Source organism: Heterocephalus glaber, unplaced genomic scaffold, assembly GCF_053883595.1.
Source record: "Heterocephalus glaber isolate CG9 unplaced genomic scaffold, H.glaber_assembly_v1.0 deba00000071, whole genome shotgun sequence".
In the NCBI taxonomy this organism is placed as follows: Eukaryota; Metazoa; Chordata; class Mammalia; order Rodentia; family Bathyergidae; genus Heterocephalus; species Heterocephalus glaber.
In genome coordinates this window covers 6,963,462-6,977,134 of record NW_028258137.1, presented here as the reverse complement: position 1 = coordinate 6,977,134, position 13,673 = coordinate 6,963,462, and the positions used below count along the sequence as shown (strand labels likewise).

The 13,673-nt window shown below is 43.6% G+C and overlaps 1 protein-coding gene across 5 annotated transcripts in view; it reads right to left on the bottom strand.

The window, feature by feature from the left end:
• The window catches only part of LOC147830596 (uncharacterized), a 423,672-nt gene that overhangs the window by 176,178 nt on the left and 233,821 nt on the right, over positions 1-13,673 (bottom strand). For 4 of the 5 annotated variants that reach the window (XR_015448407.1, XR_015448414.1, XR_015448405.1 and 1 more), the window contains exon 3: positions 13,477-13,522. The exons of the other annotated variant lie outside the window; for it this stretch is intronic. Coding sequence is in view for 1 of the 4 variants with exons in the window: in XM_087204035.1 (XP_087060161.1) it covers positions 13,477-13,493 (17 nt within the window). In the remaining 3 variants the exon portion in view is untranslated. The remainder of the gene's footprint in view (positions 1-13,476; positions 13,523-13,673) is intronic. 5 annotated transcript variants of the gene reach the window in all.

Genomic DNA, 13,673 nt, shown 5'->3' with positions numbered 1-13,673 from the left:
TGTTTTAAGAAATTAGCAATGGTTCTGAACTGGGTTGAAATATTCTAAAGAACAAACTAAAATTCTCTCTTATTTAGGAAGATAGATGTAAAAATTCTTAATGATATATTAGCAAACTGAATCTAGTAATGTATTTAAATAATACTACACACTTAGGGAAGCTTGATCCCATCATAAAAGTGGCATTTAACAATAGGGAGTCCATTGACCCTCTTCGATCTGTCAAAGAAGAAAAATATTTTGTATCTCAATGAAGCCAAAAAGATATTTAATATAACTCAGCATTGAATGGCATTAGCATTTCATCTAAATGCTTTTTTCACACCATAAATAATAACTGTCCTTAATTGGTGGAAAAGTGTCCCCAAGAACCTGGGACCAGGAACATGTTTTGGAACATCAGAATAGAACCTTATTTGAAAATAAAGTCTTTGCAGAAGGTAATTAAGGCTCAAGATGAAATCCCACTGGATTAGGGTGGGTCCGAAATCCAATGAGAGCATCCTTATAAGAAACAGAAGAGCACTGAGAGATGCAGAAAAGGAGGTGACGTGATCATGACAGGTTTGAAGTGACGTATCTGTAAAACAAGTGTGCCCAGGATTGCTGATGACCACCTGAATCTGGGGCAGAGGCCTGGGGGAAGTGCTCCCTCAGAGCCCCCAGAAGGAAAGCAACCATGTGAACATCTGAACTTCAACCTTCTGGCCTCCAGACCTGGGAGAGAATAAACCTCTGTTGTCTTAATCCACCCAAGCCATGGTTGGGCTGATCTGGGAAACATCATCTTGAATCACAAACCAATGTCACATGGATCTGTGAACTGCCAAATGCATTCCCATTAAACTCTGTGACATGACAGTAACTCCCAAAAATCATGCTAACTGTGCATATATATGTTACATGTGAAATGAAGCTCTTGAGGAGAAGGCACATAGAAACCATCAATTCCATTAACCAGCTGGCTCTGCAAAGTAGGGGGATAGGGAGGGACAGTTAGTGGTGATTCCAAAGCAGCATGTGCTTAATGACTATCACTGCATTTCCTTCCATAACCACTTCTGTATTGGGGAAACTGAGGCTTGGGGATCCTGGAAAAGCTTCTCATCAGTTTCCATCAGAAACAGATCCACACTCTAACCAGTGCAAAAAGCTCACGGTAGGGATGGCTGGCTTGTTGGACAGTGGCCTGGATTCAGCTCACATCTGGGTACCACAGTCTTCCCTCAACCCCAAGCTCCCTCCCTGGCCCTTCCAGGCTTCTCACCAATGACTGTAAACTCCACTCCAATTCCAGAACAGGGCACCTGCTCTTATCTCTAGACCCACAGCACTAAGACTATAAATGTGTTTTGTTCAGCAATGAATTGGCTATTGGGAGGAAAAGTGAAGGAAGGAGGGAAGGAAAGGAGGGAGGGAGGGAGGGAGAGAGGGAAGAAGTGAGTAAATTAGGGCCAAATATATGTAAACCCACATTCCAGTAAAGAACACTACATTCTTTTCTTGAACCAGGCTGAAAGCTTTTTCTTTATGATCAATCAGCACGTTGTGCTAGGCTGAATAATGGTCCCCAGAGACGTCTATGTCCTAATCCTTGGAGCCTGTGGATGTGTTACCTTACTTACACAGGGAAGGGGCTTTGCTTTGCAGATGCGATTAAGAGCCTTGAAGTTGGGAGAGCACACATATTGGATTATTTGTGTGGGGGGGTCTATGTAATCACAAATGTCTTTGAAGAGAGAGATAGAAGTAGATCTGATCACAGAAGAGCAGGCGATGCTACCTGGGAAGCAGAGATTAGAGCAATATGGCCACAAGCCAAGGAATGCCAGCCACCAAGAACAAGAAGAGGACACCACACACACACACACACACACACACACACCACTCTTCCCCTAAAGCCTCCAGAGGAACCCTGTCTCTGCCCACACCTTCATTTCAGTCCAGTGACACACAGTTCACACATCTGACCTCCAGATCTAAAGACAGTGTGTGGTGTATCAGGCCATCATGTTTATGGTCATCTGTCTCAGCTTCCATCAGAAACTGCTCCATTCTCGGACCAGTTCAAAAAGCGCCAGATCCTAGTCAAACAGAGCCCAGATGTAGACCAAGCCCAGACCCTTCACAAACAGTAAAGCCCTGTTAACAATAAGTGAGAACTGGAAAAGAAAGAAAAAGGGAGGGCCGGGGTTGCAGCTCAGTGGCGCTGCACCTGCCTGGTAAGCACGAGGCCCTGAGTTCGATTTCTGGTACCGAAAGAAAAAAATAGAGGGGAACAGGGGAGAATTGATTGATTTGTTACAAAACTCTTTAATACCTGTTATCATTTAATATTACTACTAAAGTAACCTGAGTGTTGGTAATGTAGTTCCTGGTATAATCTCCCCAAATTATAGATGAAATACAAGAGGTTCTAGGAAGCAAATCACTCAAGAAAAAATAAACATTTGATATTTATTGAATACATACTATAGCAAAGTATTTACTCTTGTCTTTCTCAACAGTGTCTACTGGAATTCTTAAGATGATTCCCTACACAAGATAAACTCCATCTTCCACTTTAGTAAATTGAGATTCAAAAATTAATTACAAGTTCAATGCCCTTTCTCTGAAATACTGGGGACCAGGAGTGTTTCGATTTTGGAATTTTCCAAATTTTGGAGTGTTACATAATGAGATATCTTCTGGGTGTGAGTCAAGTCTACACAAGAAATTTATTTATGTGTCAAATACACCTTATATGCATAGCTCAAAATTAATTTTGTGGAATCATTTTAGTCCACTGGTTTTTTAGCTGTGACCTGTTACATGTGGTCAGTTGTGGGATTTTCCATCTGTGAACTTGTTCGTGCTCAAAAGGTTTCTGAGTTTTTGACTTTTGGGTTACGTATGCTCAGCTTGGATTTCTAAATTCTGGTTCTTCTGGGGTAAGGCTGTTCCTTTACTCAAGCCTCCTGAGCACCCTTTCTCTAATCTATATGAAAGAGATCATCTAATTTTTGCTACAGGGTCATCATGAAGTTGAAATGAGAAGGGATCAAAAAGGCACCTAGCTCAATACCTGGCACACAGTAGGTGCTCAATAAATATTGCTTTATTTCTTTTCTGGAAATATTGACCCATCATGGGTGAGCCTCAGAGACGAGAATGAGACTTGGTAAATTGCACCATTCATATTCTCCCATCTGTGGTAAAATTATAGATTTAAAAATCTCTTTGCAGATCAATTTCTCTAGGTCTACTGAATTATACAGAAGCAACCCACATACCAAAGCCAGAGGGAAGAGACAACGTGGTGGTGGGTGGGTGTTTTGTTTAATTGGCCCATGAGGAAGCATCATTGAGATGTAGGCAATGTTTCATCGCCACTTTCTCTCGTTTACAAAGACAGTCCTGGCCCAATGGTCTAAACCCATCCATGCCAATGGGGAGAATCAAGCTTTATGTACCAACCGCGGCAGACTTCACAGGTTGTTTTATGCATAGACAGTTTTTAATTTAATATTTTCCCAGAGGCCTCTAAAAGTAGTGGGTGCCTTTTGAAAAGTCCAATAAATATTTGTCACTTTACATAGGGCCATCCGTTTTCGTGTGTGTGTGTGTTTTTCTTCCCTCCTCAAACACAAATCAAGTGAAATATTTAAAGTCTGAGCCAAGTGCCAGGAGCTTATTAAAAATGAGTCCAAATGAATTTGCTGGCAAATACTGGGCGCATGGAAATGAAACAACACCGAAGAATCCCCGAGTGAGCTGGACAAGGACTGCTGTGCCCGATGCCCTTTGGGCTAAACGAGACTGGAAACCTGAGGAGCTGAGAATCGGCCCAGAGAGACACACAGGGCAGGGAGGGGCGGGGGGCACGGGAGATGAGGCGATGGGAAGTGTAAGCAGGGCACTGCTGCCCCCAGGCCGGGCGACACAGGCACACGTACACCGGAGTCAGGCACCTGGTGGCTGGGGACCCAGTTAAGGATATCCAAGTGAGAACGATCCCATGGCATCGCCTCCCTTTGATCTCTGGCCAGTGGTGGACGACTTGTACATATCACGGGAATCAGCACCCACCAACCTCGCATTTTAACATTACAGTTCTGTTACTTATTTACCATGTGTATGCATAGATACATGTTTTTATAAATATGTACGTGAAGGGGTGGCTGACTATCCATCTAGCCATCCATCCATCCACCCATCTAACCCACCCACCCTCCCATCTCTCTGCCTATCTATCTATCTATCTATCTATCTGCCTCCTGAGTGAGAGCACCACCTGACTGAGCCTCGTAGATTCTGGGGTAAAATGATGAGAAAAATTGTCCAGGTCACTCCCTCATCCACCTTGGTTTTTCACCTTCTTCTCATGAACCTTCCCAATGCTCCTCCTCTTACTCCACCTTCTTCTTCACCATCCATACTCCTGCCCCAGGAGATGTAAACCTAGTCACATCACTTCACTTAGAAATCTGGTTTTCTACTGCCTTCAAAACAATTCCTTGAACTTCCTTCAAATAACTCCTATGGATGTTCACTCACTGCCTGGAGATGCTAAGTTGAAAAACACCCCCTTGCTTTGGTGTGGACACTCAACATGTAAAATTAGACTAGATCATTGCCTGTTCATAGCTCTCCCCATTTCACAGGCTGACATGTTGGACGGTCTACTGACATGATCTTCTAAGAGATTACTCCATGATGGAAATATTCAAAATGCAATATACATGTGGCAAAATGCAATATACATGCGGCAAAGCACATTCTTCAGTCTGTGTGAGTCTTTACTGAGACGTGAACCATATGGGACTCTTACAGGGTAATTACCCCTACACACACTCACACACACACACACACACACACACACACACACACACACACGCTCAAGGTGAACCAGACTTCCACAGGAGCTCTTTGGGTCCTGGGATGAGGAAGGCCATCCACTTCCTCTTCATCAACACACCTGGGTTGGTGACAGTGCTCATCCCTACTGTCCCCATGAGTGGGCTCCAACTTCACTCTCCACTTGGCTTCTGCTTTCTGCATACCTGGCCAGTGAGTTCCTGGTCTCCAAATCAGTGGCTCATTCCATCTGAGGGAGAGCTCCACCTTTAAGCTCCCCCTTAAGACTAAGGAATTGGTCTTTAATCAGATCAAAATGGGTTGCTTTGCGTTTCACCTCAGTCTACCCTACCCCATTTCTTTGAAGCTGGAGGTCCTACTGTCCCTTTGCCCCAGGAGACCCACCTGGCCCCTCCTGTAGAGATAAACACCCCCACCCACGTCAGAGAGGGCCTGGAGCTCGGTCACTGAACTGGGCACCTGTTGGCGGAGCTGCTCTACGCCCTTGCTTTGTTTCTGGTACCTGGCCAGTTCTCCTGAGAGGACCCATTCTATGGGGTCAGGTGAGCAAGAATGAGCCACAACTCCCCATAAAAGAAAGGATTTAGTTGGTGATCCAGCCTGTCCAATCATTTCACTCCTTCCAGATACAGTGGTGGGCTCAGGGTGGTCCACGAACAGAACGAAGATCTGTCAGTGTTAGAACTCCATGTTAAACAAAAATAAGATATATAGAAAACATGGCATGAAAACTGCTCATTGGTTGTAATTTCCTTCCCATTGCTTTATGTATCATTTTTGTTCTTGCATTAGTGGGAAGTGAACCTTCACATTGACCTATATCCCCAGCCCATTTTTTATTTTATTTTTAATCTAGTGACAGAATTTCCCTAAGTCACTACGTCTTCCAGGCTGGGCTTGAACTTGTGATCCCCTGCCTCGGCCTCCCAGTGTGCTGGGATGACAGGAGTGACAGGTGTGCACCACCATGCCTGGCTTCCATTGTTTTTCTGGTGGAATTAGATTTCCCAACATAGATGTCCACCCAATCAGACATGGAAATTCACCTATCACTCTCCAGCTTCAACTGCCTAAGCCAGACTCACCCTACAGTTTCCCCATAATTTGGGCAGAGCCCTCTAGTCTGTTCTTTCAGTCCCCAGGTGGTTCCAGGGAGAAGGGTGGTTCCAGGGAGAAGGCTGAGCTCACCTGTGATGAGACTATCTACCTCATGGGATACTAACTGCAGAATGCACTCATCTCCCACAGTATTTATCCAGCCAACCAGAAGGCAGCCTTGAGCCCAAACCTGCCATTCAAACTGTTTGGAAAAGTTCACCCCGTGGCCTTTGCACTACATCAGCACCAGGTGACCAGCCCCTGCCTGCATGATACAAGGATGGAAGGCCTTGGAGACAATGCTATTGGGAGTAGAAAAACAAAACTGCTGAAATTAGTCATTAAGAGTTCTGGCCATTGAATCAGAGGCATATATATGTGCAGAGGAAATAAAGTTATTTAAAAATGTTTTCCACTGTTTACATATGGCCTATTGGCTCTTTATGGAGAAATGGGAGGAGAAGCCAATATGTCCTTATGGGAGAGGGGAGCCAAGGGCTGCAGCCTGGGTTAAACATCACATTTGCAGTTGACCCTAAAGAAGCTGGGGCTGGAGGCCTCTGCACATGTCCCAGTTGTCCTTCACTTTTGGATGTCTCCAACAGTAAAGTGAGGCTTCAGCAAGATTCCTGAGTGTTGCTTGGCCAGTGGCATCGAGGAAATTCAGCATCCATGTGATCTGCTTATCAAAAGCATTATTTGTCCCTAAATGAAACTGTGTCATTCATCAAGTTCTGTTCACTGGGATGCTGGTGGCATCCCGGGCTTTTCATGGGACCTAGATTTGACTCTTAGTTTTGCCACATACTTACCATTCTTGCTGGGCTACACAAGGTTATTTTCCTAACCTCTCTGAGTGCTGATATCCTCACATGTAACACAGGATGGCTATGTAGGGTCCCCCTGAGGATTACAGGAGATCCTGCCTGTGGCACGCTCAGCGTGACACCTGGGACACTGTGAGAGTTCTATGGTCATCAGCTCCATGGTGGCAAAGATGAAGAGCATGATCAACTCTATGTTCCCTTCACTCTTCACACGAGAGAGGTCACTGAAAGCAGGCCTGGTCAGGTGTATTAAATAAAGGCCACCTCGACCCAAGAGTGGGCACCAGAAATCTTTATGGTGTCAGTACACATCACGAGGAAAATCGATTTCCCCAGCAGTGACAATGCAGGGAACATTTGGCCTTGTGAAGAGTTGGTGGCTCAGCAGGAAAAGCGCAGTCAGTGGACACCAGGCCCTGCAAATGTTCCTCTCTCTCAGGACTGCAGATTAGCACCGGAAATCTCTGGAGATGAGACTCTCATGGGACCTGGGGCTCTTCCTATTCTGAGTGAGGCCAGAAATACTCAAGGTGGAGCTGACTCCTAGCAGGATGTCGCCCCAACTGGCCATGCTGGCAGCTGGGAGGGGAAGGCAGAGGCAGGTAAGACCAACAGGGCTGAGACTCCCTGAACTCCTTTAAAGTTCAAGCCTTTAATTTTGCCCTGATTTTGTTCGAGACTAAGGGGTCAGGACATTTCTTATTTTATCCAAATCAGCTCAGCAATCTCTAGAGAGAAGATAAGGTGCTGCTCTAATGTTTCCAAAGCTCTCAGTGAAATCAGTGTCATTGCTCTGCCCTGAGCCACCTAAAATGTCACTGGAAGCTTAAATAGTTTACAGGAAGAGTATCACAGCATGCACACTAAGCAACGGACATGTGGGGTGGGTGACTCAGTTAGCTGACTTGACCCCTTTTTGTTGTTTCATGGAAAGATTGGGTTTGGTTTGAGGCAAATTTTCCCTGGTACCCAGGATTCTCTCCAACACTTATTTGGGCAGAAAGGTCAGTGTCAAGAACCTGCTTCAAGGCTATGTGCATATCACAGTGGCTGGAGAACTTGCTCAGGGGTTCTCACAGGTAGCCACAGCCAACGCCACTTTCTCTGGGTGCTGCCTCACATCTCCAGAGATAGTAGGAACTTAGCAAAGGGCCCATCAAACTCCCAGGAAGCCTTTCCCTTGGGACAAGCATGCAGTGGAAGCTTCTGAAGAAGTGGCATGTGGGTGCACAGTAATCAGGCAAAGGAGGAGCATGCACCCTAATAAAGACCACACATACACATAAGAACTCAGTAGCAGGAACAGTGGCATTTGGGAGGTAACTTGTACTGGTCCCCAGATTCAAGTGTGTGCAACTCTTCCCAACTCGGTGTCCAGTGTTGCCACATTTGTGTCTTGAGATTGGCCTTGGTGTGAGTATTGGCACCCTAGCAATTGACACTGCTACAAATCAGGACTTTACTTAAGCACAGAGTCCTTATCTTGCTCCCTGAACTCTTGCCCCTACCCATCTGAGTGGTACATGATAGAAGCTCAGTAGATGTGAATAGGAGATATAGAATCGAATAACGTTCCTTCGCTACCAGTTGTCTAACTTGCAGTGTGGAGGAGTGGAGAAAAGCTTTGCAGACAGCTCAGTCATCCTGATGACCCTGCTTGGCTCTCCAAGAGGCAGACTCGTGTCAGCTCTGAGGAGCAACTCTTCCAGCCACTGAGAACAGGTGCAACTGCACATCTGAGTCTCACCGTCTTCCAAGCTCTGGTGATTGCTCTAACACAGCTTCAATTGGAAGCATTCGTGTGGTTGGGAGTGGGTTGTCCTGGGCCTGACGACATCAAAAGACCCACAAGAACTCACAGTGCCAGTGTTTGTCTATTTGCATTGTAGGAAAACAAGGGAATTTATGTCCAGTCTTTTCCATAAAAGCAATAATACATTTAGACACATATTATTAACAAGGCCTTCATTTTAAAAGTAAAAATTCTGGAATCGGTAATACTAAAATTTTGACTCTGTCAATATCTCCATGACAAGGGCAGCTTATTTTTCTTCTCCATGACTCGGTGTCCTTATTTAAAGGATTTGGGTAGTGCTACCTCCTAAAATTGTAATCGTGATTTAATGAGATAATGCAAGTATCTTTGGCATAGAGCCTCATATGTAACAATCAACATACGCAGGAATCAAAGGTTTTGAAAAATAAAGTGACAGACCAGGAGAACATCTAGAAATGACTAAGTTGAGCATTCCTCTTTATAGAGAGGCTTCCCACTGGGAATTAGGGCATTCCCATTTGCTTTTTAGAGGTGGTTGTTTATTTACAGTTCTTCAAGTTCTTAAAGCCCCACCAGCTGTATCTTATTATCATCATCATTTTCCTGATGAAGCCCTCGAAAGTGAAGATGGATAAGTGACTTGCTTAAGGCCACAATTAATATGCAGCTCGCACAGAATTTCAATCTAAGTTTTCCTGTTTTCAAAACCTATGCTATTTCTCTATACAATTCTCCCTCAAAAAGTAAAAAAGTCCAGAGAGGGGGACTAATTTGACCCAGGTTTAAAAAATTAATAGCCTACCTGCAATTCAAGTTTTTGAATCTTACACTCCTGTGATTTCCATCAACTCTCAATGTCTTGCCCAGAACCACACAAATAGACATAGACCACTCCATTTAGGACATTTCTGTATCAAAATAAATGACTTGTATTTTGGGATAATGGGATTTAAAGACTTCTTTTTAGAAGTAGAAGCAGAGGACAGTAAATTAACTTTTGATTACGTAGCAGTATAAGTTACAAGATTAATTTTTTCCTCTGCAACCTCATGTCTAAGTTTCCTAACATTGTTTCTAGTCTTGTCGTCCATTGGATTTATGTCCTGATTCCCATGTTTTGGAAAGAAGAATCATAACAGCTCTCAATGCCATTGAACATTAAGTTATCTGAAGGTATGAGTGTAATTATACAGATCCACTGTGTAGCTGTTCACATTTAGGTTCCTTCCCCTCAAACACAATCTTGGCATTGAGCTGTATCAGAATCTCAGCACTGGGAAGACATGGTATCTTATAGGGTTTTCCCTGAACTGTGATCAACCCTAGCCCTTGTTTACATGGAAACAGGTTCCTCTATCAGGGACTCTCCATCAGCCATGGGTGGTGGTAACATGAAATCAAAGTGCAGTCTTGGAACATTCAGCAAACATTAACCACTTCATTAGTGAATATTTCACATCGGGCTCACCTGCACGCCAATTAATCACTTACACAAGACTGTGACTGTGGCCAGCTCCTTACTGAGTGATGAATGAGCACCACACACAGGTGCTTTCTGGAATCAGTCCGTGGAGGAGGCCAGAGGACAGGTTGGGTGTCACCATCCTGCAATTAGTCTGTTCATATCTGGGTCTGTTCATTTGCTTTCAAGAAAATGTGCAGTCATCCCTCAGGATCCACAGGGGCCTGGTTCCAGGACCCCTCCCAAATACCAAAGGATAAAGTTGCTCAGGTTCCTTATAGAAAATGATGTATTTGCCTATAAACTGGGTGCATCCTCCTGTGCACATTAAAATCATCTGGAGATTACTTACAATACCTAATACAATGTAAAAACTATGTAAATAGTTGTTCTACTGTATTGTTTTGGAAATAATAACAAGAAAAAATGTCTATATGTGTTCAATACAGATGTGTTTTTTTTCTCAAGTATTCTGGATCTTTGGTTAGTTCAGTTGGGTGTGGAATGCACAGATATGGACAACAAATTGTATATGGAGAATAAGACTCAAATTCCGGTCCAGCTCTGTCACTAAGCAGCTCTGTGACCTTGAATGAAGGTCATATTTGTGAAGAAGGGGGTTGCACCAGATCAGAAATTCCTACATTTGGATTCTAACAATCGTACTTCCAAGCCGTAGGGCCTTGACCTCACACACTGGGTTCATACTCCTTTACAACTCTGAATGTTTCTCCATAGTGCACAGAAGGACCATACTTATTTATACTTATTGTTAGGATGGTATTTTGGTTAGTTTGGCATTCACAATCATTTGTTCTGACCTTCTTGTATTAATTTTCTTCCGCTGCTGTAACAAGTTACCACAAACTTAGTGGCTCACACCAACACAAGGTTAGGAGCTTAAAACCCAGTGATTTACAGTTCTGGAGGTCAGAAATTCGAAGTGGATGTTACTGGAACTAAACTTCAGAGTCTGTAGGAGCAGGTTCCTTTTAGAGGCTCCAAGTGAAACCCACCTCCTCGCCTTTTTCAGCCTCTAGAGGTCACCCACAATCCTTGATTGGGGTCTCTTGTCCTACCTTCGAAGTGCATCACTCCAATCTCTCCTTTGTCATTTGCTCTCCTCTTCCTTTCAGGAGGATATTTGAGGTCAGCCAGGGTCCATCCTCAGATCCAGAAGAGTCTCCTGATTACTCAAGGTCTTTGGCTTACTCACAGCTGCAAAGTCCCTGTCTCCGTGCGAGGTGACACATTTATGGGTCCTGAGATTAGATCATGGGCACCACTGAGAGTGATTTTTCTGTATAGCTCCCTCTTATGATCATTTAGATTGAAATTACATGACAATCACCCAGGAGGAACAATTGCAGCCTCCACTGGCAACTTGCTTTAATAACAAAGAAATAAATGGGAAAGGAGGAAGTTCAAATGCAAGGAAATTATCATCCAGCGAGTCTAACTGTAGCCAGATGAGCTAATCAGTGCTCAGTTACCATCTGTGAAGTGAGGATGCAATATTACTAATAGGTTTGGTGTGGACCTCAGATGAGATAATATTCACAAAGCATTTGGTACAATGTCCAGAACCCATGGAGATACTAAGACACCTAATGCCAGTGCTGTCTCTTCTTTGCAATTACTACACTATTCAGGCAGGAAGAAAAGGGCTGGTTGACGAGCTCTCATGGATGAGTGTCATTGTGACTTCCTGACACGGCACAGCATCTCCAATTAACTCTCAGAGGAGACCTCACAGACATCCCCTGTCAGACTCACTCACACTCTTCTAGAGTGTAACAGTAGTAAGTGAGGTAGATGGCAATTTAGAATCTACAAGGCATTTTCTCTCCTCCCCCTCACCACACCTCTCTACCCAGATGTGTTCATTATCTCTACTCAGAGGAGAAAACTGAGGGTCAGAGTGGTTAAAAGTGGTGAAGTGGCTAAAAGTAACTAGTCCTGCTTTTCCATTCCAAACCCACTGCCTTCTCCACTGTGCCATGCTATCTGCATATTTTTGCCATGTACCCCACACTTTCTTCATTACAGCTGGGAAAACAGAGACAAAAGAATACAACAGAAATTAACAAATGACAGCTTCAAAATAGCTGAGAATGGGATATAGGAAATGACTGGTCATAGTTTATACTGATGATGTTTTCTTTGAGTACACCCTCGACCTGAAAATACTAGAGGGGGGCTGGCCAGGGTTTGAATGCTAGTTCTGACATTTCCAGTGATATTCCGCCAGTTCATCAGCCTCCCAAGCTAGCGCCAGCCTCTGTTACAGTAGAGCCTTGGGTTACAGTCATTTGGACATGAATATGAAAGCGAATGTAGTTGTTGTATCCCTGATTAGTGGAGTTAGGCTATACTCATGGAAATGTTCTGGGGAAGGTTTGATAGGATTAATCCTTCTACAGCCCTTGCAATTGAATGGAAGCAATGATAGAAGCCTACAGAACAAGGTGAGCCTAGATTTCCTTCCATCCATCTTACCCATGTTTTTAGGGGCACTAACTTGGGAAGATAAATATTTAGGTTTTAAGAAACTATGTTCAATTTCTCTGGGACCTTCTCACTTCAGCTGAATATGAAAGGAGTTACAGTTTGGAAGATGCATCATAAATCCAGCGACAGCTATTCCGGAACTGACTGGAGACACATTCAAACTTAATTAAAGTGGTTTCCCTTTTTGACTTTGCTCCAGGTACACATTTATTGCCTAGGCTAGAAGCTACTTTGTAGCAGGACTTAAGATCCAGGCCCTTATACTTGGAAAGTTGTTATATGTGATTAAGCTAAACCATTTAGTTTAAGAGTATACTAGAGAAGTAATTTGAAATAAAAGAAATTGCCTTCCGTATTCAAGAGATAAACATGCTTCTAAATAAAAACAGAATTAAATGACATAAAAATATATTTTCTGAAATCAAGCACCTATATCAGGAGCTATCTGAACATGGACGTAGGAGTATTTACTTATAATCTTCATCCATAAGCCCAGTTCCTTCTTACATAAGCCCTGTGCCTTTACCCCTTTACCTTTTTCATTTTTTCCTCCTTTCTAATCTCAGGCTGATGTCCTTCACTGTATGGAATGAATAAGTTGTGGTGAGGTACCTAGCATGGTATGTGCCAAATAGAAGTCACCCACTAAATCATAACGACACCACATTCATCATCCATACAGTCAGCACTGCCATTACCGTCATCACTACCATCATTTGTTCATTTGTCTAACGACACTCTCTTTGGTGGAGGACGGATAGAATAAGGCTATAGCTGGAAACCAGAGGATCACAAATTGAAGGTTCTCATCCAGGCCTAATGGTAGCCTTCTCTGAGTTCCCACAGCCACAGTTGTCTGGATCTGTCTCACTTCCTGGTACAAAGAACAGCTGGAATCCAGATACCTTAACAATATTGCTCAAAAATATTTAATGTTCACTCACCTGATCACAGCCTTCATCACTTCCCGGGAGAAACCTTCCTGAGACCCTGGAAAGTCAAATGTTCCTGTTACATATCTCTCAGCATCATCCACTCTTCTCCTCTCATGACTCTTCTCAGAATTGTATATTTAGCATAATTTCAATTATCACTGGATCACTATCTGTCTCCACCATAACATTGTATGCTCCTTGTATAC